The sequence below is a fragment of the Harpia harpyja genome, chromosome 10 (genome assembly GCF_026419915.1).
Source record: "Harpia harpyja isolate bHarHar1 chromosome 10, bHarHar1 primary haplotype, whole genome shotgun sequence".
Classification (NCBI taxonomy): Eukaryota; Metazoa; Chordata; class Aves; order Accipitriformes; family Accipitridae; genus Harpia; species Harpia harpyja.
In genome coordinates, this window is record NC_068949.1 from 25110859 (window position 1) to 25138048 (window position 27190).

A 27190-nucleotide genomic window follows, 5' to 3' on the forward strand; every position below is an offset into this window, starting at 1 on the left:
TTCCACAAGATCAGTGCTGAGCCAGGCATTAGTCAATATTTTCAATAATCATCTGGAAATGAATTAAAAAAAAAAAACCAACATAGGAAAGTCGCTGCCAGTTACATTTACAGGTGACACAAAGCTTAGCAGGGTGGTAAAAATGATGAGGCTTACAGCCACTTCACAGACACTGAGCATCTGAAATTGATCTGGGGGAAAAAAAAGAAACAAAAGAACACCTGTACTCAAACTGCATTTTATTTTCACCAAATCGAAGTGCCACAGGCTGGAACTGCAAGTTATACAGGCTTCAGCCTATAAAGCAGGAGTACAGTAAAGGATTTAGGAAGTTGCAGTGAAGTGACAACTGGAGACGAGAACCTGAATGGGGTTAGAGGACAGGATCAATGCCATTCACCCTTGCATTATAGCAAGTAGAGATCAGTTTTCCCTCCAAAGTCCAGCACTGCCAAGGCAGGTCCTGGAGAACTGAGGGGGGACAACAACTGGAACACCACCAAAACCCTAAAAGCAAAAGCGGCACAGCTTGCCTTGTAATTAAGACACTTGCACCTCCAGTGTCGCAATCTTTCCTTTCAAATAGAAAGAGAGGGGGCTGAACGGGATCTCTTTCCATCCCTCACTCCCCCCAAACATTTTCAAGGCTGTAGGAAACACCCTACCGGGAGAGATTCAAGAATTTTATCTGTAAATTTATCTAAAAAGTGGATGACCTAACTTGTTTGTAACACACTGATAGGTCCAAAAGCACAATTTAAGAGCCTGTTTCAATTAATGAAGAAAGATTCACCAACAACTAGCAGCTGGGAGCTGAAGCCAGAAAACCTCAGAATTAAAAAATAAAAAAATAGAAGTTGGGTGTGGTTTCTGTAAACTGTGATGGTGGTTGGCACGGAAACAAACTACCAAGTAAGAAGATTTACCCTTCATCTTCAAGTCAAGGCTGGAGGCTAAAGTGCCTCTTCCAAATACCATGAGTTATGGATTCAATGTATGTTGCATCTAGTTACCCCTGTAACACAGGTCATTACAAGTCAGATGTGGCCATCCCTGCTGGCCTTCAACATCACAGACTTCAAAGGACTCATTAAAATAAACCAAGCCATTCTCAACCAGACTGATGGGACAGGGTATGGGGGTGGGAGGTGCTGCTTTTATGCTGCTGACTTCAGTTAGGAACCAAGACAATCAGCCCTTTATTACCAGTGCCTAGAAATATATGAATATATATTTATTTTAGGTAGCTGTGTTCTGCTTTGCATATCAAAAAATTACATACAAAATAGCTGCCCCGCCCTTTTTTAAAATTGAATCTGTACTCCAACATGCCTTCCCTTCTTCCGCATGACCTTTGTCATTGTATGATGATACAGATTTTTTTACTTTGCTATATGAAGCAATATAAGCCCAATAGTCAAGGTTTTTGTATTAATCACAGAAGAGAACCAGTTCAGTTCTATTCCCAGCTGCAAGGGGAGAGGGTTTCTTGTATTAGTTTAAGCGCAAATTAACACTGGCAGTACCCAGTGGCCCTAATTTGCAAATGTTTCCGTTAAGTCCCCTAGTGCTTCCCTTTTAAGTGCTTAACTTAAAATAGCTATGGTTTAAAGTTTACAGGTCAGGTGTCCAGTAGCTGTGCTTCCCTTTTCCCAAATGTCCCAACCTTGGTGTCTGAAAACAGAAGCATCCTATTTAGGGGTCACTTCCACATTTCTGCCTGTGGATGTTTCAGTAACTCCAGTGTCTCTGGAGTACCTGATGCTTGTCAGCAGCCAAAGGGGAAGTCGCACTGCAGCATTTCATGCAGAATGAAGCTGTTTAACTGCTGTTACATTAACCAGCTTAGGGAAATTACGATGCAAAAATTAGTGAATGTTTCACTTGGTTGCATTCGAGCCTGCCTTGCAATCTTTACCCAAATAATGTGCTTTCAGCCATCCTCATTACAGTAAACATAACTAAAGAGGACTGCAGGGGAAAAAAAACCCCAACAAACAACTCTTTCCTATACACTGGGATCAATCAAATGATTTCACTGTTGTTACGCATAAAAACTGAAACCAAAAAAAATCATGTAACCCACTTGCTGAGGGAAATGTATGGTGATGTTTCAAACTCAACTATCCAGAAACCACCTCCTCTGGCATCTACTGTTTGGGAAGAGTTACTAGAAATAGGCAGGCAGATGATTGCCAGAAAAAAAAATTTACAACTGACGTGGGTTCGTGCATCCAGTCAGAGCTGACTAAAACATTTCCTGTTCTGAAACTTTCCGTTCAGGAAAAGTTACCGCTATGTGTTACAAGACTGTTCCCTGACTGCTTTAAAGGAAAAAATGAAAATCAATTGATTAGTTGGTATTCAAAAGAGCCAGAAGCAGCCCCTACAACTTTTAAAGCATCCTTTTTAGGCTCCTCTTTCTAAATCCTAGGAAAAGGATAATCTCATACTTCTTTTAAGAATCTGATGCCAATCCATAATTCTGAATGATCAACATGTGGTTGTGGCATTTAAAATATAGTATAAGGAGAGAAAAGAAAAGCTAAAGAAGAAAGAACCCAAGTATTGTAGACAAGTCACATCCATGGGCTGTATGGTAAAGTCTGGCATCAACATATACTGCAGAAGTGATAGGACACAACTTCTCTTGTGCGACATCTATCCGTGTAGGGCCTCAGAGGACTTACAGACATGCCTACTTGTATCTGCTCTGGAAAGACTGTACTGAACTATGGAACTACAACTTTCCGTTGTGTAAAACCGCTCCTCAAACACTAGAAGTTACACAGAGATCTGCCTCTTGTTTCTAGCAAGCATCTTTTCCTCTATTTAAGAGAGGTTAACATTCCCCCCCCCAGGGAAGCACAAATCTAGTATGGGAGATGCTTCACAATAGCTCAAACTTGACAGCCACCTCTGAAATGAGTCCCGGTAGTGGCTGAAAAGCTGTCCTGAAATAGCATGAAAATAAGAAGGGACAGCATGGGGTGCCATTCTTCTAACTCATTTATTGTTTTCCTAGTGACAAAGTACAGAAGAAAGGATAGTGTATCGGCTCAGAAAATCCTTAACCTGCCTCCACGCAGTTTTGCGGTATAACATAGGCAAGTTTTTAATGTCCATTTTTGACAGCTCTATAGAAACTAATTAATTAAATGGCTAATACAAAGCTCCACTAGCAGAAGAAAGATCAACTACTTTGTTGCAAAAGATTTCCATGACTAAGGTAAGTTTAAGGAAAAAAATCCATGCCTGACTATATCAGTGTACATGCTTCTACTGCACACAACCTCTCCTTTCTGCACTCATGTCTTCACCAGCCTCAAATCAGGTACGCTTTAATCACACTTTCAGGAATTACAGCCAACTAATCAGCATCCTCAGGAGCCATGATCTCAGGTGTGCTGGGGTGTTTGTTTCTAATATTTATTCCGGGTTCTCACTTCCTTGTACACTCAAGCCTACTACATCTGTTGCTGAAATGGCCCCTAGCCTGGCCTTGCTGGTTGAGGTCACTTCTCTTCTGATCTACCGTCATGGCTGTGCAGCATTCACAACTCAGCCCTCAACATCTACTAGTTCACCACTGCAACTGCGAGACTATACATTTAAAAGTGCACCTGAACTAAGAATAGCATCTCAAGGATTTCTTCCACCTCCTCTGTTCTGCATTTCCTATCTACTAACGTCACCCACTGCTATTTGTATCGTCGGCTGTGAATCTCAAGCCTATTACACATTAGCTAACGTGAACAATCCTCCTGATACAACCATGCAGACAAAGGAACTGAAGCGTGAAGCTGTTAAAGTGGTGACTGCCATCACACGAGCTGGAGAGGCAGACCTGGAAGATATTGAGTGGCATACACACAGCTGGACGCTGGTGTCGGAGGAAGGCAGGGACCCCCAGGAGGGGCTCCCACTCAGTGTCAACATTAAGGGTGCTGGGAAGTACTGCCTTACGCAGTAGCGGGATAATCCCGGCTTGCAGGGAGGCATCAGGTGCCTCCACTCCAAACTTCTTCTGGCGGTCTTAACCTCTAGGTTGGGAAAGAAATTTGGTACATCCTGGAGTGCTAGACCACCTCTTGGATAAATTAAGTGTGTATGTGTGGGTGATAGTATTTAATTATGTGGTTATATACTGTTGCCTCACTTCCTGGGCATACTGAAGCATGTCCCAGAAGGTTGGGACAAAGGGTAAACACAGTACTGTTACAAACAACACTACATAAATATAGTAACATTCACTGAAATTAGCTGACATGCCACATAAACCCACTTTCTTTGTGGAAAGATCAACATGTCTATTAAAGCTGTAGCTATCTTGCACAGACAATCCTGCATGAAGACAGTTGCTAGTAATGTATAAACCTAGAATATGACCTCTGCAGTAAACGTTAAACCTGCAATCAGAAGAATGAATGAATTGAAAGACTAGTCAGAAACACATGGTTCTGGTACTTTCCTCCCCATTGACAAGATCTCTGTGTTTGTTTACAATAAGAATGTGATACAGAGGGGTTACAAAACCACAACAGAATCACAACCAAAAGACAACTCTCAGTCCTAGCTCTGTAGACTGGACGATATACTCTCAAATATTACAGCATATTATCTAAAGGAAAAACATTTGGCACAAACAATGTGCTAAAGAGCCATTAAATAAGGAACAGAACATACACACTTTTTTTTTTCTTTCTTTTTTCCTTGAAGAACGGGCTTGAAGGTGAAAGCAAAGGCAAAAGAAGTCTTTTGGCTTTTATATGAAGATATTGTAGATCTCTAAGGTTTCATCTCATATTGGAAGCACATGAGTCAAGAACAGGTAACAACTACAAATGTTTGCTTATAAGTTAATTCAAGAACATCAAGCAGCAAGTAATTTTTCACACCTAAAGCAATTTAGAGTGTACTTTAAAGATAAAAATGGAGCCAAATATTCCTCCAAAACCCACACAGGGTCACTGAGATTTTAAGTACGATATACTTAACTAAATGAACACAACCACACACTAGTTCCAGTTAACAGAAAGTGAATTTGACTTGAGAGAAAAAAATCTGATTGACTTCTTAGAGATAAATAGCCATAAATAATTCTACGTCTGTGAGATCTAAAGTAGTGATTTTCCAAGGTATAAGTACTTCAGAGTAGGAAATGCAATTATCCTTCAAGGCAGTAAGGCACACTGGAAATCTGTGTCTCCAAATCCAGCTTTGATATAGACTCAAGTTACACAAAAAATTTAGATGTACATCCCGTCTCTTTACTATAAAGTCCCTGAACAACCTAAGCTACAAACTTATTACTGAAAATGTTCTAATGTTAAAACTATACCAAAAACTGTTTCCATGCTCATAGAATCGGAGTATATGAATGTCTGTGCTAAACATGCACGCTTGCAGTTACAGTGACAGATGCATAATGTGCGTGCAAAGCATTTAGTGACATGGTCCCAGACTCTTGCCTCCAGGAACACCATGGATGCTGCACCCCTGAAGAACATGGTGGATACACACAGCGTTCACTTAGCACAGGGGTTAAGCCAAATGCTGCAGACGTGAGGACTCTCCCTGACCCACACAGCCACCTGTTGTTAGGTCCACAAGGAATCAGAGGCAGTCTACATTCAAGCATACGAAAAAATTATAAATGGGCCACTTTTACTCATTTGCATCAACATCAAAGTAGTGCTTATTTACAGGAAGAGACAATTGCATTGCAAATAAACTTAAACCTCCACAAATAGGTGATCCCATTCTTCCCTTTGTCTTTGAAGATGTCAAAATTCAGTATCTGACTCCTAGAAAATGAAATTCTGAATTTCAGGCACTGACCTCATGGAACACACGTTTGGGTTTGCTCAGTAATAAAAGCGTGCTTTGATTTGTGCCTATCATGAATAATCTCCATAAGCAACTTCCTAAAACAGGAGCAATGTCTGCTACCAAAGAAAAACATGTTTAGTAGCAGATGAGAGACCATCACTTCTGGGACCAAGAGAAACTGACTGGATCCCAAAGGTGGATTTTGTTTCTAGGTGTGAGGACTATGACTCAGAAGGCTGTAATCCTAAGAGCTTAGATTTCAGCAAAGCACGGAGGAGCAACTTCTAAAGAATAACTTCCCTCCGCCCCTGTCAAGAATTCTTCATAAATGGCATAAGGCCAAGCAGAATTACCCAAGTTCAGGGGTGCAAATCTAAGCCTATATATAACTTCTCAGAAGTTAAACTTTTAAACCGCTGGGGTGCAGGGTTTAAAAGGAAGTCAGCAACTTGAAAGCTAAACACAGTTCTAAAAACTCTGAAGTTCAAGTACTTTAAGGATACCACACCACAGCATGCCTTCCTGACAGAATTGTTAGTCTTTGTTCTTCTCTCAAAAAAACCCTAAACAAAACCAAAAAAAGCCCAAAACAACCCAAACCCCAACCTACTCTAAGTATTTCACCAGGTAAAGAAACACACCTGTCTGAAAGAGCAAACCAACAAAGTCACTCACTACGCATCAATGCGTGAGGCAAAATATCCTACAGGAGCAAAAACCCCACTACTTCTGGCGTCTCTCATTTACAGAAATTACCTTTAATTAACAAAGAACTTTAAAAATCAGTTTACAGGAACTTGACAGCATCACTTTAAGGAAACAGTATAGCCACTGGGTGATGAAAATCACTGCAAAGTACAATCAGGGCCTTGACTCATGTCTTTGTGGAGCTGCAATGATTTCAGTGTCACTCTGCACCAACACAGATAATTATATGCACATACAGCTCACTGTGGGATCATGGCTGACACACACTTCTCACTAGCAAGCAAACAAGCAAGCATGCTTTTGCCAGGGAAGAACAAATGTAAACTCTGCAATCACGAGGTCAGATCCAGGGCTCCCTTTATGGAAAACTGTTGCACATTAACATACACGAGAAACATCAACAGACTTGCAAAACACCACCACCAAAACATACCTGGCTATCACATAATTAAACAGCACCAGCACTTCTTTTAGAAAATCGTAATTTTCAAAGAATGACTCTCAGCTTGTTCAAGTAAGCTGCTAGTGAAAGCCAGACAGAGATTGTGTTAATACCAGAGAGGTGGTTTAAAAATTCAGGTTAAAGCAACAGCTACAGATCATAATAATTAACTCTAAGTTTCTGGTCTTGAGACACCAAAGCAAGGAGTTCACATGCAATAAGCTGACAAAATCAAAACAGAGATTGTATATAAATGAATCTGATTACAAGCAAATGGCGAAACCAAAGTTTCTTCTCTGAAGAATCACTACATAAAATAAAATTCTGCTGCTGTATCAACTGATGTTAGTTTTTGTAATGTTTACTGAATTTTTAAAATAAAGGGTTTTCTCCTCTTTTCCTTCAAATCCCTTTTAGAAACCACTTCCCACAGTTTGCCTTTCGTAATTCATCTCCACTCAGAAGCCATCTGCTCCTTTCCTCACACACACATGCTGTACACACTCCAAGACAAACACAATGCAGAACCAAACAGCGTGATCCAACTTTTTTTTGTTAGGACTGCTCCAGCAGGAGCAGCTCCCTCCCATCCTGTTCCCTCCCTCCCTCTTCCTGCCTCCTCTCTTCCCCCTTCAACCGGGGTTTGCTGGGAAGCAGCGTGCTCTAGCTTCCAAGAGGGGCTCAAGAGGACCAGCTTCCCATCCTGCACTTAAGCAGAAAAAGAGCAGAACGGATTTGGGAAGGTCACAGCATTTTGCACGTTCACCACGACCGAGATCAAGCGATGCCTATCTGCAGGACGAAGACCCCTCTGCTCTCCACACACCCCGTGCCCACCACGTCCTGCAGCAGAGCTTTGGGCCGCCTCAGCAGAACCGCCTGCAGAGTGGGACTCGGCAAAGCAGTCATCTCAGAGGATCTAGTGACAAACACTTCTAGTGCTCAGCTTTTATCCATATTCCTGAAGCCCTTTACAAGGCTAGTCACCAGTGCTAGCCCTCTTTCACAGATGGGAGGAAGGATAGCACAGGCACCCAAGGGACTTGCCCAACACTGTCTAGCCGGGCAGTAAGAGACAAACAAATCCCAAATTCCAGACCACTGGTTTAATCCAGGGCTGGCTGCACTCTGTGTGCTTCTTGCCAGTTTCCCCAGTACCACACAGAAGGGGAGGTTAGTGGTGCTCTTGCCAGGAACACGTGGGAGAGAAGAAAGCCCTGAAGTCGGCAAGGGGCAGGAACGGTGGCAACTGCCTGTATTGGCACCACACTGCCCATGGGGAGAAGGCAGGCAGGCAAGGGCAGAAGGAGCACCTCAGGCACTCACACCACTGCCAGATGCCAAGACGTTTATAGGAGTAAAGAAATAGGCAATGCCCTGTGAGAGCACGTTCGCAGGGGTACCTGACAGCAACTGCGAAGTGCTATGCCCAGGAAGGGTTTGATGCAAGTAACAGTTAACTTGTCTTGACAAGCACAAGAACAACTCTCCTAATAACCAAATGGAGATATCACAAGCAGGGTGGTGTTCAAGCGTGTACAAATACACCCGTGGAGAAAAGAGATGCGTTTGGCGTGAAGCAGTTTCTCAAGCAATTTTCCTATTTACTTAGTGCTCCTCACTAGACTGTTTACCTGCTAAAGGTAATCAGAGTGGGAGTACATTCAGGCACCTGCTCCTACACAGACATGTACTAAAATGTCTGTTTTAGCATAGAAATCAGCCATAGAAATACCATACTCTCAGCACGACAGCATCGCTGCAGGGATACAGTTCGGAAGGATGTTACAACGGTCTCAGTCATCTGGTATATTCTCAAATGACGAGGTCTGGGAAATATTCCTACCTGCTGCCACACCGCAGAAATGAAAGCATTTTCACTGCAGCTCTTCAGGGGTGCTTCTGTCACAGGTTGTCTGCTCTGTCAAAAACTTGTCTAATTGCTACTTTTTAGAAAGTCGGAAGCATGACATCAACTTTTTCTGAGAAATGCTTTATGATCCATTGAAAAACACGCTAAGTAAAAGCCCAGATTTGAATTGTCAGGAAAGGACTTTGCCATTCCCACTCTGAGGCTAAGGCTATAAGCAGCACAGCAGGAGACATTCTGCTTCCCATGGAAGAGTTACAGGATACTCAGACAAAAATTCTTCCATAGTTAACCAGTTTCTATACAAAGCAAATTTAATAAAGGAAAAATGCCAGGCCCAGTGTTAATATACAACATAGCTACACATAAACACACAAATCTCAGTATAAAAATAATAAGGGGTGGAATTCTCAAAGGATTTGCAGCCTGGCTGCTTAATGAGTGATTTGGTTCAATGGGGAAGCAAAATCAAACACACACACAGAGCCTCAAAAAAGCCTGAGTATTTGGATCAAGTTCAGACAGTCAGAGCCCACATTCACAGCTCAAAGTCCGAAAAGTGAATGGAAAAGGTCAGAGAGTGCTTCTGTATCTGTGCTACTGATCTATGACTAAAAATTCTTGCAAATGCATCTATTGCTTTTTTTCTTATTCTTCAAGGAAGTCCTGCTTTTCCAGTAAGACATGGCTTGTTTGAATCAATAGGCCATAGTGCCTTTCCTGTTATAGGATGCAAGAGATCATTAAGAAGGCAGAAGAAATTTAGCAAGATGCAGCACAATGTACTTCTCTCACCATAATTTCATCCAGACAAATTAGGTGGTCATAGTATCTCCAAGATGACAGCTTTGAGAAGCACCTGGAGATGTTTGAGATGATCACAGCATCTCTGCTGAGCCCACAGCAGCCAGTAATACTACACAGGACTTGGAAGACAAGAAGATAGTTCCTCTAGAGCAGAGGACAGAAGGGAGCTTTGGTCGATCAAGCGGAATTAGCAAGTTTATATTTGACTAGAACATTCATTTGCTTGTGTGACAAATGCTACATGATCTTTGACGACAACTCAGTGTTGCTTCCCAGGTGCAGGCCATTGAGAAGAGCGAGCACTGCGCAGCCAAAATGACTTGCACCAACACCTCATGATCTCTCATTCAAATACTGATCCCGCCCATCCCTGATCTGCTTATGAGATCTGCAGAGATCATAGCACAGTAGAGCACGGTTGGGAAGTTACACATTTTTAGAAGAGCAGTGTAAAAGCTATTGCTCAGGGAGCTTCACTCACTGCAGTAACATTTACTAAGAACTTGTGGTACACATCAGTCTGCTTCAACAAGCGAGGCACAAAGGCCTCAAATAGGCAATGCTGCAGCAGAACAAAACCAGAGCAACACCTCAATCACATGCCAGCATGGGTTCCTCATTTCCAGTCCAAATCCTGAGAGCTGGTAGCTTTTGGATACATTAGGAAACATAGTTGCCAGCGTGTTACCCACCAAACAGAAGCGGGGTGGGGGGGTGGGGGGGGTGGGGGTAGCATCTCACAAACAATAAGAGTGACTCTCCCTTAAATCAGGTAAGTATGAAGCTATTCCTAGTGAAGGATAAGTAAGAAGCTAATGATGGTTATTAATAGCCCTTAAAGCTAACAGTTCATCTGAGTTAAATGCAAGAGTAATAATCCCTTTATGACCTTCCCCATTTTTACTAGGGAAATGGACAAAGTTTCATGAAAGACTGCTGTTAACCACAGTTTTCAACTATTTTAAATCTTGAAAATCACACTAACCTAAATCAGAATCTACCAGGATCTGCTATTTATACATATCACTGAGGACTTAAAACAGAAATGGTAGACAGGAGCTTTGCCTTTTACCACCTCTTCAAAGTCAGTAGATTTTTGCCCAAGACTTCCACAGGTATTGAATCTACATGTTAATCTGCTATGAGGCATGCCTAGGGACTATAGAACACCCAATGTGAAAAACTGGGTTGTAATGATAAAGGTGGTAAGAATTTCTCGCTGTTCTTCACTGTTAGTCACAAATCATTAGCCCAGAAAACCTGCTCTTGTAGCAAGGAAAACTATTACTAAAACCAGTCAAGCCTTAGCCTGAAATACAAGAGCTACATCTTGACCAGAAGCATGAAAGAGAAGAAATAGTAAGAGATCTGAACTGTTCAGCTTAAGAATTTTTCCTCTGCACCTCTACTACAAATGTGGATAATTAAACACATTCACAATTGCAAAAGATAACAGAACAGGATAGAAAGCATCTTCCTTCTGGGGAATAGGACAAACACTGACTTTTCACAGACTGGCAAAGTTCTCTTTCTAGGCACATTGGTACTTCATTTTCTGCTGCTGTCCTTCTTGAGCCTTTCCTCTGAAGGACTTCTTACAATGCAGGATGCAGGTACAGACAAGCCAAAAGTCTAGTTTGAAACAGCATGAACAAAAGCAAGACAAAATTTCATCTGCTACTTGACATTCTACCTTTATTCACTTTGGCTTTAGCCAGACCTTGGTAATAAACAGGGGAGATATGTACACATTGCATCTGCTCAATCTACAAAGCACACACCTAGCAACACACTTGGTCTAAGAACATAGCCTGGTATTACAAAGCAAACCTATATATTTATCTTTGAAGTAGTAATATTGGTTTTGATTGTGGTTTAGGGTTTGTTTGATTTTGTTCAGATTGGCAAGTGGCTTTGTACAACTCAATACATTTTAAGACCACAGTGTACACGGTTGTTTGAGGTACTTACTGTTCTTCCTATGCAGAAAAGGTAAGGGGTGTTTCTATTACATAGTAAAGGTAAGGTAAGAAAATCATAGCACTTGAATCAAACTGTGAAATATTGCACTTGCTCCTGAAAAACTATTATATGTTTTTGCAGAAATCCATCAGAACTGCGTCTAGGCCATCCACAACATGAAGAAATAACTGCGAGCTGTGTTGCATAATGGAAAGTTATGCAACTGAAGTATGAAAATACTGAAGTTACACTTACTTTGTACTGAAGATACAAAACAGAAGTGTAAACGCCTTCTTTCTCAGTTTTACCTACTGTCCTTCTCTTGTACAACAGATGTTACCTAGGGCACAAAAATCATCTACAACTGCTCAGCAGATTTGCTCAACACAGGATCGTACTCGCTCCGCATGCTGCTCTTTATCTTGCAGTGGCTTCCGTCTCAAACAGAAAACAGGCAGTTTGAAGTGATTAAAAATATGGCAGTGATAATCTACAATTTCTTTCTCTTGCACCCTATCTCCCCTTTACTGTATACTTTAAATATAAGCAAAACTCACAGTCATGGCCAGCGGGTCCTGATTGCACCCAAAAGTTGACAGGGACTCTGACTAGCAACTAGCCTTGAATGTCCTAACTGATGTGTAGTGGGTTGACCCTGGCTGGATGCCAGGTGCCCACCAAAGCCGCTCTATCACTCCCCCTTCTCAGCTGGACAGGGGGGAGAAAATATAACAAAAGGCTCATGGGTCAAGATAAGGACAGTTTAATAAAGTGAAAGCCAAGGTCGCGCGTGAAAGCAAAGAAAAACAAATGATATTATTCTCTACTTCCCATCAGCAGGCGATGTCTAGCCACTTCCTGGGAAGCAGGGCTTCAGAACGCGTAGTGGTTGCTCCGGAAGACAAAAATGCCCCCCCTCCGTCTCCCTTTACTTAGCTTTTATATCTGAGCTGACGTCATATGGTATGGAATATCTGTTTGGTTAGTTTAGGTCAGCTGTCCTGGTTATGTCCCGTCCCGAGATCTTGCCCTGCCCCAGCCTGCCATTGAGGGGGGGCGCAAAAATGTTGGGGAGACAGCCTTGATGCTGTGCCAGCACTGCTCAGCAGTAGCCAAAACACTGGTGTGTTATCAACACCTTTCTAGCTACTGATGCAGAGCACAGTGCTATGAGGGCTGCTATGGGGAGAATTAACTCCATCTCAGCCAGACCCAATACATGATGCAATATGAAAATTTAACTGGATTGGTCAAAGTCAGCACATTAACAACTTGACTGCCCTCCAGCTCATTCATTAGATCCAGCATTAAAGGTTAACACCAGAAGCAATGCAGTTTGCAGGAGCAGGCAAGAGCGTACAAGGGGCCAGGCTGCGGCTCACGTGCACAGGAATAGCCGCAGTGTCACTACAGTTGTGCATCAAGGACAGCAGGCAGTTCACCCAGCGCTCCAGCTGTTCCAGTTGTGGTTTTGGCAGAATACAGGACACTTGGGGGATGAATGAACATGCTGACGGAGACAGGAAGGACAAGACTTGGAAAACATGAAGCGTTTCCAGGTTTGCCTAATCTTTTGCTTGCATGGTGCCAGTTCCCATTATTTCCTCTGCAATATTGCACATATTTAAATAAATATTCTATTCTGTTTCAAATGTCCCAAGGCATGAAAGTACAACAGCAGCCTGGCTGCTGGGAGACAATAATCAACATTTCAACTAGTTACCATGAAGCAAACACAGGGGAAATTTGTTAACACTGAAGTCGCTGTGTCAGAAGTGAAGAACAACAGGTTGAGAAGGAGACTTGGGACTCCCACTTCTGGGCTCATTGCATGGTCAGTTACCACAAGTAGCTCTGATCTTATCAGCCTCCTAATCCCCATCATCCCAGGGGACGGTAGTTAATTCACAGCACTGCCCTGCATTTGGCAGAGGGGCTGTTTCACTCTCTCTCAGCAGTTAGTTTCTATATGGGAGGGGGACCGAAGGGAAGAAACAGCAGAGCCCTCTTAACCTAGAGAGCTGCCCAGATGGTGACTATGTGTGACAGGTGGGAAGTGAGAGATTCCAGCAGACTCCTGAGACAAGGTGCTTTATGGATTTAGAGCACCTCATCTGTGAAGATAACTTCTTGCCTAGTCCTGGCAACCAAAAGCAGCAGCATGCCAGCCTAATTAATTACTAGTTTAAGAATCCAAAGGGCTAGAATCCATTTTAAGATGTTACTAAGGAGAAAACTCCAAAAAACCAACAATGGGACAATTTATTTTTACTGACTCACTGGTGACTTTGGGAGGTGCAATTTGGACAGCTGACAGGTGAGAAGGTTAGTCAGGGCAGATGATCCTAACACATCAGAAGCAATTTCTTTTATCCTACCCAGAGTTACTCTTAGTGAATCCCTTTCTGTAACATGACAGTGCCTTTCCAGTCCCTTACACTTAAGCTACGCCCTAACTGTAATCAGTATCACCCTAGATCTCCTCAGAATTAATCACTGCTGAGCAGTCCACAAAACAAGCCCTGCACTTGTACCATAATGTAAATGTTCTCTTGACCTGATTTTATGTTAGAGTAAAGCTAAAAAACCACAAAGAGGTTTCTGTGGAACTGACAGATAATGTAAAATTCAATGCAGTACAGCGTACACTAAAGCATGATGCACGCTAAGGTCTTTGAGCTGGATCAGACACATAGTCCAGGGGTAAATAAGGTTGACACATGAAGACTAGACATAGTATGTTATTAAAAATTGGTAAGTAGCCTATTAATTAGATTCTAATAGACTTATAATCATTATATACTTCAGATATTTTTGCATTTCAGTTCTCATTAGTATCACAACAAGACCTCAAAATTATTCCATTCACACACATGCTCCCAAGTTAAGAATACAAATAGTATCTCCAGAAAACAGCATAGTAAGTATACACATGGGTGTGTATTTTCTTCCTTGTAATATTCCAGTCAATACGAACCACAACATGGCTACTAGATGCTGCCAAGAGCAAAGGAAAACAGGATGCATGGCTGCATATAGGGGTTCATACCCCATACTATTTTTCTTTTAGAAAGGTAGAATATACCTGTAACAGCTTCCATAACAATGGTACTAGACCCATCATACGAAATCCCTACCTGCCTTGAATTCTTATGCAAAATAGAAAAGTCGTAGCTTGCATTTTGCAAAAGTTACTCAACAACAATTTCTAGAATTTTGCAGGTAGCTGCTTTAAAATAGCAAATATGAGAATAAAGAGATAATTCGGTAACATTCATCTTCACTAAAAGCAGCAGTCATGCAAGGAGTTGGGGCTTTGAAACACAATCAGGTCTGATTTGATAACCCCTATCATTTTATACTTACATAACTTCCTGTGAAAAATCAAGCATATCTGACAATACCTGTTCCTCTTTTTCTTTGGTCTTGCTCCTGGAGACTCTGGAAGAGGTAACATCCTGAGCTGGAATGACAGAGATTTGATGCAGTGGCATGTTCATCACACCGCCTTGTTTGGTCCTATCATTTACAGGAAGGAGGCTTGAAGGCAGTGCTCATTCGGTGCCATTGTCAGGCCTTGCACCTAAAAAATAAAAATATTAGATGATGTTGAAGTAGCTTAAAATGCAATTATTTCTAAACTACAGCTAAGCCTTCAATTGGACCAAGATGCACCCCTTATTTTCCCCTCCAGATTCTGAACAGGAGAGAGTTTTGTGCACCAGCTGGGTGAGAAACGACACAGGAGTTTTAAAGAACTAGAACTAGACAGGTCAGAGCACAATTCATGCAAATGAATGAATAAATAAATTATCAACCAGTTCTGAAAGTGGTTCAAGAGCAGAGCCAGAGGGCAGGGGTCACGTGTGAGTCTACATGGATAAGAGAGGAGGAGGAAGAGCAGCTCTCCAAGCTGAGCAGCGGGTGCATGCTACCTGGAGGTACAGAGAGCAAAGCTCGTGCAAGGAGTTTCCCAGACTGCCAGACCCACCACACTGGATCAAACTGCCTCAGGTATCATCCTGAATCAGGCTGAATGCTGTAGCTTTGGTTAAAAACAGTCAGTGGCCTGCATTTGGCTCCTGTCATTCCTATAAACATGTACCAGCTGGCAACAGGAAGATGCATCATGTGAGCTATTCCCTTCTTAAGGCTATTAGCGAATAATATAATCAAAACCCCTTGCTAGGAATCAGGAATCCACTGGACTACACACACTTTATCCTTCTTTTACTAATACAACAGGGAAGCATTACACATAGGAAAGACAGTGATAGACATAAATTAGCCAAAATTGGCAACACTAATCTGAAAGGCAGGCATAATTAGCCATACCTTTTATTAGATTAGCAAAGTTACATTAAATAAAAAGCTTTTTGAAACATGTAGGATCACGGAGTGTTTATTTGGAATGTAACCTGCCACAAATGAGATACAATCAATTGTGTTTAAAGAAAGGATTAGAGGGGAATTAACACAGCGGGGACTACACTAAATAGGGCAACCGGATGATGCACTGTTCTTCTGTTTCCATAACATATCAACTTTTTGTTTTTTTGTTTTTGAATCTGTGAAAGCAGAAAACAGAGAACAGATAGATGCCCTATATATTATGTTAACAATTTGGAAGCAGTATAGCCTAGCACTTGGTGCATACCCTTAACTTATATGGCACACATTTTTTATTGAATATTTAATTAATTGGAAGTTTTAAAGATAGGCCAAGCTTCCTAGTATTTTGATTCTGCAAAAGATGCTGGTCTGGTTCTGTTTCCATTAGACTCCACAGGAATACTGCAGTTGTGTAAAATGAAAAATCCTTTGACTACTTTTGATTAAAAGGCAAAAAAAAAAAAATTAATTACATATCCCAAGGCACTTTATACGAGCATAGTTCAGTATCCTTTTTGCACTGAGGGGGAAAGAGTTATCAAAGGTCATAAAGCAAGTCATGAGCAAAAATAAAAATGCAAGCAATGCCTGCTGCTTCCCAATCACACACTCCATTTGCTGGATGATGCTATCTGCCCATTAGAGTGCTCAGCCAAATTCAGAAGCCTTACTGACACGCGGTCAGCTTTTATATTGCTTCCATAGATACCAAGACGGTGCATCATGAAGCATGCCTGAAAACTTTGAAGGCAATGCCTCCATAACTTCTAGGCATTACTGATTTTAAAAATAAACCACATCCATATGCATAAACAAGCAACAACAAGGCCAATTCCTTTCTGGAGGACAGAGGGAAACACAGGACTTACCAGCACTATTGAATCTCAGCATAAAGAGAAAACACAGAACCTCTCTAGGTCCTCCACACACCTGTTTAGCTGCATCCTCTAAAGGAGCCAAGCCAGAGGAGAGATAAATGTGGGCTGAGACAGGAATATCAAACTGCAATAAACAAAGCAGGAAGGGAAGGTATTTTCCCAAGAAAACATAAGGCAATGAAATCCAGAGAACGTTAAGCTTCAATGAAAATATGCCAGGTCATATGTTCTGTGCTACTGCCAGCGATAGCTGAGCCAAGGGGAAAGACATGGACCCTGCTCTGTGTCCCCCTCAAAAAGGGTTCTGCGCTTGCAGGCAAGGACACGTTATTACCGTAAAGAGAACAAGGAAAATTATTAGAAAACACAGTTAAATGCCTCTGATGATGAGAAACAAGTCAATCCAGTTTTTCTGCAGGTACTTCGAGGATAGCTTGTGTTAGAATTCTTTGAAAGAGCTCAAGCAGCAGATCTAATCCAATTAGATATTCAAAGATGTTGTGGAACAGCCCTCCTCTGGTAAAGAAGCCTGGCAGACGCTCTAATAAAGCCTGCCTTTGTTCAAGGGAGGCTTAGAAAAAGCTCTAAACTTAACCCAGATGTCACACTGTAGCATCCCCAATCTGGAAGGTCCGTAACAACTCACACACTGAAAGCCTGTCCATATCAACCTGAAGCACGTTAACTCCACAGCGCTAATTAAAGGATAAAGTTACATGAAGCAATGGACCATCTGCAGTACCAAGACAAACAGACAAGGATGCCAGAAAAGCAATGCCACTCAACACAAAGCAAGTTACGACGAGCTCCACAGGATGTTTTGCACAGCTAAAGTAACACCACGTGCTCCCTGATCCAGGGGTGAGGAGTTGGGCACCTGCAAAGAGGGATCCAAGCTTCAAGCACATCAAACCAGGGGCCTGCCGAAAAGATCCCCCAGTGAAGAAATGCTAAGGCAAGGGGACCGCTCCTAGGTACTCCCCTCTCTTCGGGATTCCAGTTAGATGTTCAGGCCATCCCTCACACAAAGTGAGGGTTCCTCAGTACTACAGCACCTCCACCCAACAGCTGAGTACACTCACCGAGGAGCTGGCAGATAAGGGCTCAGCTTCCTCCTCTCTTGTGTGGTATTTGGTTCATAAACCAAATGCAAGGGAAGTCCCACAGTCACCGGTGTAGATGCTGTTCTGTTCACGGAGGAAGGACTTTCCAGCTCCTTGCCTGGAAAACTGAAGTAATCATGGGATGGCAGGATAGGGAGAGAGAGGGTACATGCACCAGCCACATCATCTGCCTGCAGAGGAAGAGGAATCCTGTTTTCCTGCCTCCACAGCTGTTCACGTATCATTCACTGGAGTAAAATACTTAAAGAAAACCTCTCTTAGCAGTTTGGCATTCAGCAGACTATAATAAAACTTAAGCCTGTTCTCACAGCTGGACCCTTTAGAAATTTCTTTACTGATGCTGCCAACAGCCAATAAGCCGCAAATACAGACTACTGCTCTTGTCCAGGGAGGTTTCCTGCAAACCTCTCTGGGGCACATGGGAATGCCAGGACCAAGGACAGTCTGAAGCTCTACTGTTCCCCTTATCTATAGCCACAGTGGTTCCTGCAAAATGGATTCCAGCCATACTGCCATTGCGGAGAGCCTTCAGAAACCAATACCATTTCAAAAATGTCAAAATCCTGGCCTCAGAGCCCACAGGAGATCTTAGCTCAATGGAGCTAAGATTTCACGCACCCAGGTAGTGCAGTTTTGCTTTCTGCAGGGCAGGCAAAACAGTAACTAAAAATGCCAGCAGACACCTGGAACCACATCAGCTGGGTCATTACGTTGCTAGAACCATGAAGCTGCAGCAAGAACAGTCAGATTCAGAGGAAATGAGACAAAGTGTCTCTGAAGGTAGTTGAGAAGAAGAAAAAGGGAAGGAAAAGCATGCACATGACTTGGGCCTGGGGGCTGGGGCATTCCCCTGAGCAGTACATCTCCTGCCAGGAACAGAAGCAGAAAATTAGGTTCCCCTGGGTTATCAGCACTAAGTACATCAGAGGGGACAGCTGACAACAACAGGTAACCTCACTATAGCAGAAGCAGGTGGGAGACCACCTGAAACCCCACTTCCATCATCCACCCCATCGGGACCTCAGTTTCCCAAGTGACAAAACAAGAACATAAGTCAGCCATGAGATGAACCTAACAGTCTGTAAAATTGCCGGACTGTTACAGTGAGAAGTGCCATTGGAAGAACCTGGGTGGAGAAAGCTATTTTGTAATCCCTCACCTGCCACCCACTGCAGCTTCTCTGCCCATTACACATTCCAAAATAAAGGCTAAACTGCTCTTTGCTAACGATTCCCAGCTACACTGGGGCAAGCAAGCACAAATCAGGGTTTCCTGTCTACGGTTTGGTATCTACCAGAACCTAAAAACACGCAAGATGAACTGCAGATTTTATTAGGTCATTTACACTTCAGAAAGTCCACCATATTCCCTTGCTGCACGGCATACACTGGAGAACTTCAGCAGAAGCTCTGGAGCTGTAGCAGCACTGGCTGCAGATGTATACAGGCCTTACTAAGAGAAAAGCATCCTGAGGATGTATGTAGGTTATGTATGCATGCTTTACATTACTCATAGGATGGGGAAAAAAATAGCAGTAAAATATGTCAGGTTTTTTTCCTATTTAAAGTACAATAGGTATTCTGGATTATAAAAGAATCTGTCTTTATGTGTGTGTGAAAGATAAACCCTGGAACCTGTGGTAGAAGCAAGATGATAGTCACTAACAGAAGGGAATTGGAAGGATTTTCACCTGTGAGTCATTCCGGTCTGCCCCAAGGCTTCTTACACTTTTCTTCAACTCCCCTAGCCCCCATTAATGACAGTGAGCTGTATCACATAGGTCAATGGTCTGACAATCTGTTGCAGGGTGGGTGGGTTAAAAATAAAGCAACAGATTGCTGCTGTGGAGGTAATCCAGACACTGCAGCACCGTGCATTGCCGTGACAATCCTGTCATGGAATGGACGCAGTCTGTGGACTTCAGGGGACCTACCAGCTGCGGGTTGGAAAGTGCTGCCCCAAGGCTTTGTGGATCACTGCCATGAACTCTGGTCTTCTGAAAATTCCCCTCTACGCAGCATGAAACGTGACCAACCCAAACAGGAATGGAAACCCTCTGAAGAAACCTCTGACTGCTGCTAGATGGTGTAACATCTTCATCAGCTGGCTTACTTTCTCCTACTGAGACTTGAAATAATCCATTAATGCAGATTTGGAATCTGTTTTTCTGCTGGAGGTCTTGATGTAAAATCTCAAAGCCCCATAAAAAAAAAATCCTTTGGTTTTGGCTTTTTGTTGTTGTTGTTGCTCTGAAGGTAACAGAAGACATCACTCAGTGACCTTAGCAAATTCCTGTGTGCATCTTAACTTTCCTGACCTACCCTGACATTTCAGCTGGATATAGCTTATGCCTACTTTCTGTACACTACATTTTCCATATTTGCAAATATTTCCAATCCTATTAGCTTGTGTTGGCTCCAGTTTGAAGCTTTTATTTATTTTATTTTGAGCTTGTCCGGACTCCTCCCCTACTAATGTAACTTACATAATCCTTTTCTAGAGATGACAGATGTGCATTTTCAAAAAGAGGATCCTGCATCTGCATTTCATTTTGTTTTACTGTAGCTTAATCAGTACTTTCTTAACAGCATTATTTAGGAGATGTTATCAAGCCTTATGCACTTCACATACATTTGTTAACTTGACAAACAAATCTATTCAAGGGAGCTTAAGGGAGAGAAACTAACACTTCTTTCCCTGCAGTACCTTTCACATTTCAGGGCGAGTACAACGTTAGAAGTGAAAAGAACCCTTGTACTCAGACCAGGCAGATATAATTCTGGATTACTGCTATTTACAGCTATGCCTCTGCCCATATATCTTGCACTGTTTACTAGCTCAGCTGCAACTTCTCCTTTTATTATCTCAGTTCCTCCTTTCCTCCACCTGTTCGTGTCCTAAAAATAATCAGCTTCAAGACCTAAAAACATTTTTCTTCTAATAATTAAAAAATACAAATCATGTTATTATGTAGTTGAAATCAAAAGAAAGGCTTAGAAAGAGGACAAGAAATCCTTCTGCATATTACCCATGTTCCCTTTGAAAGCTTCTCAATGTACAGGAATATATAGCTGTAGACTACACACAACGCATAGAGAAATAGAGGTATCTGCCAGCTCTGGATGACTCCTCTCAAAATAAGAATATGATTGTTTTTACAAACATAATACAACTAGACAAGCAAGCTGTTAAACTACAGCATCAATCAATAATGGTCCCAGAGCTCTTAGCAAGCCCCTCCCTTGATTTCAATGGAAGCTGAGCAGGACCTGCACCTCCGAAAAACAGATTCCTTAAAATCTGTCCCCTTCAAATCAAATCAGCTGCTAAGTGCAGTTATGAACCAGCTTGGTAGCATTCAGAAGAAAACAAATGTCACTTCCCTCTGTTCTGACAACAAAGTTATACAGTCATTACAGTCCCTTGAGAAAAAAAGAAATTACTTTTGACTGCATATGCTACTAATAGCAACTTACCTGCATTAGAAACATCAGTGATCATTCCTGATGTCCTGTGGAAAGAAAAAAGCACCAGGTGCTCTCCACACACACAGGCAGTAAGCTCCTGCTACAGAAGCAAAACTTCTTTAACTACATCAGTGGTCTTCTAGGTAATACACGTTTTTAAGTACACCCCTTATATGATGTTGATGAAACAGTCCACAGTACCATCAGCAATAATCCCTGGGGCAGTCTCTAACTATAACAAGCAAAAAGAAACAGCGCTAAAGCAGAAGTTTCATTCTCTACTCTGGGAAGCCCTAATGGTGGGGGCCTGGGAGAGGTCAACAGCCAGGGCTGCTGTATCCTCAGCCAGTAAGTTGCTCTACTGAATTTCCAAATCCATTTGCATAAGGTGGTTCCACTAGATAATCACCATTTCACCTCAGCCCTTCACATTAAACACATCGTCCTGCCCCGAGGTGCTTCTGAACAGAGCAGGTCTAGCACATGGATCGCACCACGAGCTGTGAGTCTTTACAGCTTTGCCACAAGAAGGATGCAGTATCACAGCATGTACGGGACTTGCCTTGTTATCACTCTTAGCCATGATCCCACCAACTTCCACAACAAGTAGAGACTGGCTTCCTGAGAAATTAATGCTCCTCTCCAGAAAAGGCATTTGTCCCTCCAATTTGGCACCGAAGCACAGCAAAAATTAGGCTTAATCACATGGCTCAAACGAAATTTTTCTTAAAGATATGGATGATGACTTGCTGCTTCATAATATTCATTGTCAGATAACAACATGCCACAGTACCATGCCTATTGCTACAGTTTTTGAGAAAAGCTGTTTTTCCTTCTTCAGTACTTGTCCAAAAGTATTGCATAGCAGTAACCTACATGGATTCCACCACAGTGTGCACACTGGTGATGCAATGGTCAATGCATCTTTTCCTTACCCACAGAAATGGTTGTAGAGAGCAGCGGTGAGGTTTCATGCAATTTGAAATTCTTAAATTAAAGGAAAATAAAAAAGGTCAGATTACTGTGAACACAGGTTTAGGAATGGCCTACTAAGATTGCCACAGTTAGTCCCCTGCAATTGTAGATCACCCTGCAATCAGCGCAGAAGAGTCCACAGTATATCCATTGGATACAAAAAACACACCCCTGCCCCCTATTCCTGGGCAAAAGCCAAAACCCACAAAATTATGACATGCCAGGGAAAGACAGCAAGTGATGTCAAGGACAAGGCAACACCCCAGACCTCCAGAATAATAGCAAATCTATTGGGAAAAAAGCCCACGTGATCATTATGATTTGGCAAAGCACTCCATATGATGATCAATAGTTTTTAAAAGAAAGTGTTAATGGAGGTTATAATCAAATGGAAAGAGGGACATACTAATGCATGTACAGACCAGTAAGAGAAATCTGCATCAACATATATTTGCAGGCAAATTTCTAGTCTAGTACACAAGTCTACAAGATAAAATGCAACACCTATGGACGATTTATGATCACTTCCCATTCTCTACTATAATCCTTTTGGGGTCCACGAAACTCTAAATCAGTTCTGAAATCCAGCGAAAAATTGCTCCGTATTTTTATCTTCAAAATTAATAAAGACCATTAAAAACAAATGCATAAATTTACATTGAAGACAACGAAAGTCTGTGTTTCTCAAACAGTGTAAATATTTACAAAGCAAGATATTGATGAAACAAAACAATCTCATCATTGTTCAGTGAAGACACTGCTCACATTCTGTATTGTATACAGATAACAGTGATGCATTTTTAGGAAAATCTGTGCTACATCACTTATTTTCCATTACATCAGAGGCTAACAGTTGTAAAAGCTACTTAAGAACAACAGGCGCCTAAGCAACATTCTTCACTATTGTTTAACTGCTACCAGGCAAAACATTCCTCTTAAGCCAGAGTAAAAAGAATATACTATTGACTAAATGATTCTGTGTTTCGACGAAGTATGAAATCATTCCTTCTTTGTCTCTGGGTGAATGAGAAATTTCCAAAGGAGTGCATGTAAGAATGTATTTCTTCTGACTGATTTACAAGTTAAATGCCAGGTAACTCTTTATTCATAGGTTTTAAGTTACAACATATCTTTGCTCTGGAAGTCTTAATAAAAATCTAGATTTCTGGATCATTATGACAAACCTTTAAACTCTTTCTGACGAAACAGCTATAAACCACATTCTTTAGGACTTGCACGATCCAACTGGAGAGCCCAGTCTTCAAAACCCAGGGTCTTCAAAAGTTCAAGCGCAGAGTAAAAAGGGCAATGTACCAAGCATCCTGTACCCAATTTGTCCACAAACTTGCATGACATCACTAAGTTATGTTTTCAACCATAATTTCCCATGTTTTAAAGCAACCTGAACTTCTGATGCAAAACTAGCTACCAGAAGTCATTTGCTATCCCCTGAAGTTAAATGTTTTAAATTTTAAATACATTTCAAATACAGGGGAATACTGTGAGTCATTAAAATACAACAGATTTTGGGTGAGAGCTTTTTATTGGGAAGTATATTCAGGCACAGCACGTCTACTTTATGGTTTTTTTGTTTCCATCTTTTTCCATGCCGATACCTTCTCTATACATTTGCCAATGTATTTGCCAAAGAACCCCCTCTCGAGAGGGCAACATGGAAAGGACCAGTACTGTGGTCCACAGCCCCATAGACATAAATGCCCATCTTTAACTTTATTTCAAATATCACCGATACAGAGGTGTGCTCACTGGCTGTGGTCCAGGAAAGCAAATCATTTAAGTTCTTCAGTTTAGTCATTTCTGTGCAATGGAAGGATACCAGTACTTCCACTTCCCCCCTCCAAGCAGTTTCAGCCACACAGATAGCTTCTGTGGGGGTGGTATTGTTCCTTACCATGGCAATGTATGGTACCTGGTACAACCAAGAGCACAGACCGAAGTGCTACAGTAAGACAAGCAATAAGAGCAGTACACATCTGAGTCACTCCTTTGGTTTCACACCTGCATCCTCACCAAAAATTGCCAGATCTTGATTTCAGACAGTTGCTAGCCAGACAAACATGGTATTTCTCATCAATTTCAACATGAAAATTGTGCTATGAAGAGTTTAAGAACCTCTGTGTCACAGCATTATCATTAAAAAGTAAAGCTGTATAAAGCCTATAGACAGAGTCCAGGTCTATGAACAGAATTAATTGCCCTCCAGTGCCAGAACAAGATGGCCTATTCCAGCTGCAACCTTATCAGGGGATATGTTGCACAGTTAAAAAGGCTGCATGTGCTCTTCTTACTGCAAGTGTCCCTGGTGTAATTTAAAGGTCAGGCAACCAATTTCAGAGGGCAGACAAACAGCCTGGCTTCCCTCACCCTGACTCCCCACGCCAGCGCTGACACCAACAGGCACTGGCAGCGAAGCATCAGCACAGTTTCCCTTCATTAGGGTGTTATTTCACATGAGCATGCTGGCACACGTATGCTGGTTTTGCCCGTCCTCCCCCGACACAGTGCTCTGTGCCACCCGAAAAGAAGGGACTGGCATTACTGAACCCCACAGACAAGGCATTCCTTACCACAGTCTATAAAGGGCCATTCATCCCCACTGTACCTAAAATAGCCACTGGATGCGATCATGAGATGAATACACGACTGTGGATTCCTTTAAATCGCTGCCTTCTTATATGGACAAGAAACCAGCATCCAGTGGTTGCACCCTCACCCATTGTCCTTGTTCTCAGTTTGGTAATCGAGTTTTGACCCTTTCTGTCCCGTCCGGTATTAGTCCCTTCATTTCTACAAATATTTAGAAGTTTAGAGATTTTATAAGAAGTTTAGAGAAACAGCACAAAACTCCACCAGTCCACTCCTATGCACTTGCAAGATCTGTATGCAATCCTATTAAAAATCAAATCCATCACAGCTTTCTATTACCAGAACTGGAGCAGCATTTCTGAAGTTCATCATCATCCACTAGCTGCTCATTGCCAGTCAACCACAGCCAGCTGCAGAAGGCCGCTAATACACAGCGAAGTATCCAGGTACAGAGAAATTGTGCCTGTTCATGAGAAACCCCAAGAATTCCACAGGTCTGTTTCTTGCTGCTGGAGAAGAGGCTGACTTGCAGTGCTCTGTTGCCCTACTGCTTAAATGACTTCTAGTTTTAACTCCAGCAGATGCTTCAAGTGATCTTCAAGTGTCTAGTAAAGGTGAGAAGCTCAGACCATTAGAGAGCAACATGCTGTCAAGACAAAAGATGGTTTAGAAGGAACCTGGTGATAACTTGGGCAATACAGTGGAATGGACTCTGGGATGCCGTTACATATCCACAGGGCAAGTAAAAGAAGTTGATACGGGAAATTGTCCAAACAAGGAAAGGCTTAAAATAAAATTCAGGATCATGGCCGCATCACTGATACCAATTGACATGTCACATTTTCAACCCAGGCACATTCAGAGGTGGCTTTTCTGTCTTCTCCCCTAACAGATGCTCTTTGCTTTAAATTAGTTTAGACAAGAGCCAGAGAGATGAGCCAAGTGTGCTAAATAAGGCCCATGCAATTCTGGGGCACATAAGCACTATTGTAAAATCTGAAACATTCATGAAGACAAAACCTGGAAGGAACAGCAGTTTCTATCAGGTATCAGTTGAAAATGAAGACAAGAAGAAAAAACTTTTTTTTTTTTTTTTAAGATAAATCTCATCAGCCCTGGAGGAAAATGTACTGCTGGAAAGAGGGGAGCATTGAACCTGTTGAGGCCACATCAGAATTTTTCATGAACTGCATTCAGAGCTGCAGTGAGATAAACCCACCCAACCCCACCCTACTCTCCTTCCTATTTTCCAGGACCCATACCTGCTGATCATGTGGTTTCCTTCTCTAAGTAGTTACAACTACAATAATATTGAGGGGTGTTTGCTCTTCCAAAGAGGAGATGATAAAACTCCTACAGACAAATAATTGGAATGTCTGCTGAATTAGGCTAATGGAGAGATAAGGACGTAATTCTTCATTAACAATTTTTACATGGCAAATGCAAGATTTTTTAATTGAAAAAAGAAAACTACTCCCTATTCCAAATGCAACAGATGTTAGAAAATCAAGACAAAATCTCCTCAGTTTTCTCCTCACTTAAAACAGTTGCCATGTTCCTCTCCAGAGACAGTCCCATCTTTGGCACAGGCTCCCACACATGGGCTGTACAGCAGCATCAAGATGGTCATAAAGTATTTAAAGACGAAGGATATGAATTCTGCTGGTTTTGAAGTGACAGGAATCCACAAGTGACCAAAACACTGCTGCTTTCTCCTTGAAGGACCCAATCATTCCCTTCAGTCTCTGGGTGCTAGAGGAAGCAGCACTGTGCTTAGGAACAGGCAGAGACCCCTCTGTGTCACAAGTGACCTGGTGCCTGACACAGTCCTTCTCCATTAGCCTTGCTCTCTCTGACTGAGGCATAAAGCCTTGATCCTGGAGGAAGCTAAACTTCTTGTTTTATAGGGACACATGCTATTCAGTGGATGGTATTACCTGGCGATGGCAAAAGCTCCCACTACCATCCTCTGTCGAAGTAGTAATTTGGTACAATCCCACATCACCTACATTTCTTGCAGAGTTAACAGAAGTTTCACAGCTCAGCAAGGCCAGCTGATCTCTCACTGCCCCATTACAGAGGACAGTAACCGTCTAACTTAGAAACTAAACCAAGAAGAGGCTAAA

The 27190-nt window shown here is 42.1% G+C and overlaps 1 protein-coding gene across 11 annotated transcripts in view; it reads right to left on the minus strand.

The window, feature by feature from the left end:
- MARCHF8 (membrane associated ring-CH-type finger 8) overlaps positions 1–27190 on the minus strand; it is a 100079-nt gene that overhangs the window by 62627 nt on the left and 10262 nt on the right. For 10 of the 11 annotated variants that reach the window (XM_052798500.1, XM_052798503.1, XM_052798509.1 and 7 more), the window contains exon 2: positions 15026–15204. In XM_052798500.1, coding sequence (XP_052654460.1) covers positions 15026–15121 — 96 coding nt within the window. In that variant the 5' untranslated portion in view covers positions 15122–15204. Of the gene's footprint in view, positions 1–15025; positions 15205–16882; positions 17634–27190 lie in introns of those variants that run through there. The other variant, XM_052798502.1, reaches the window with a different exon arrangement.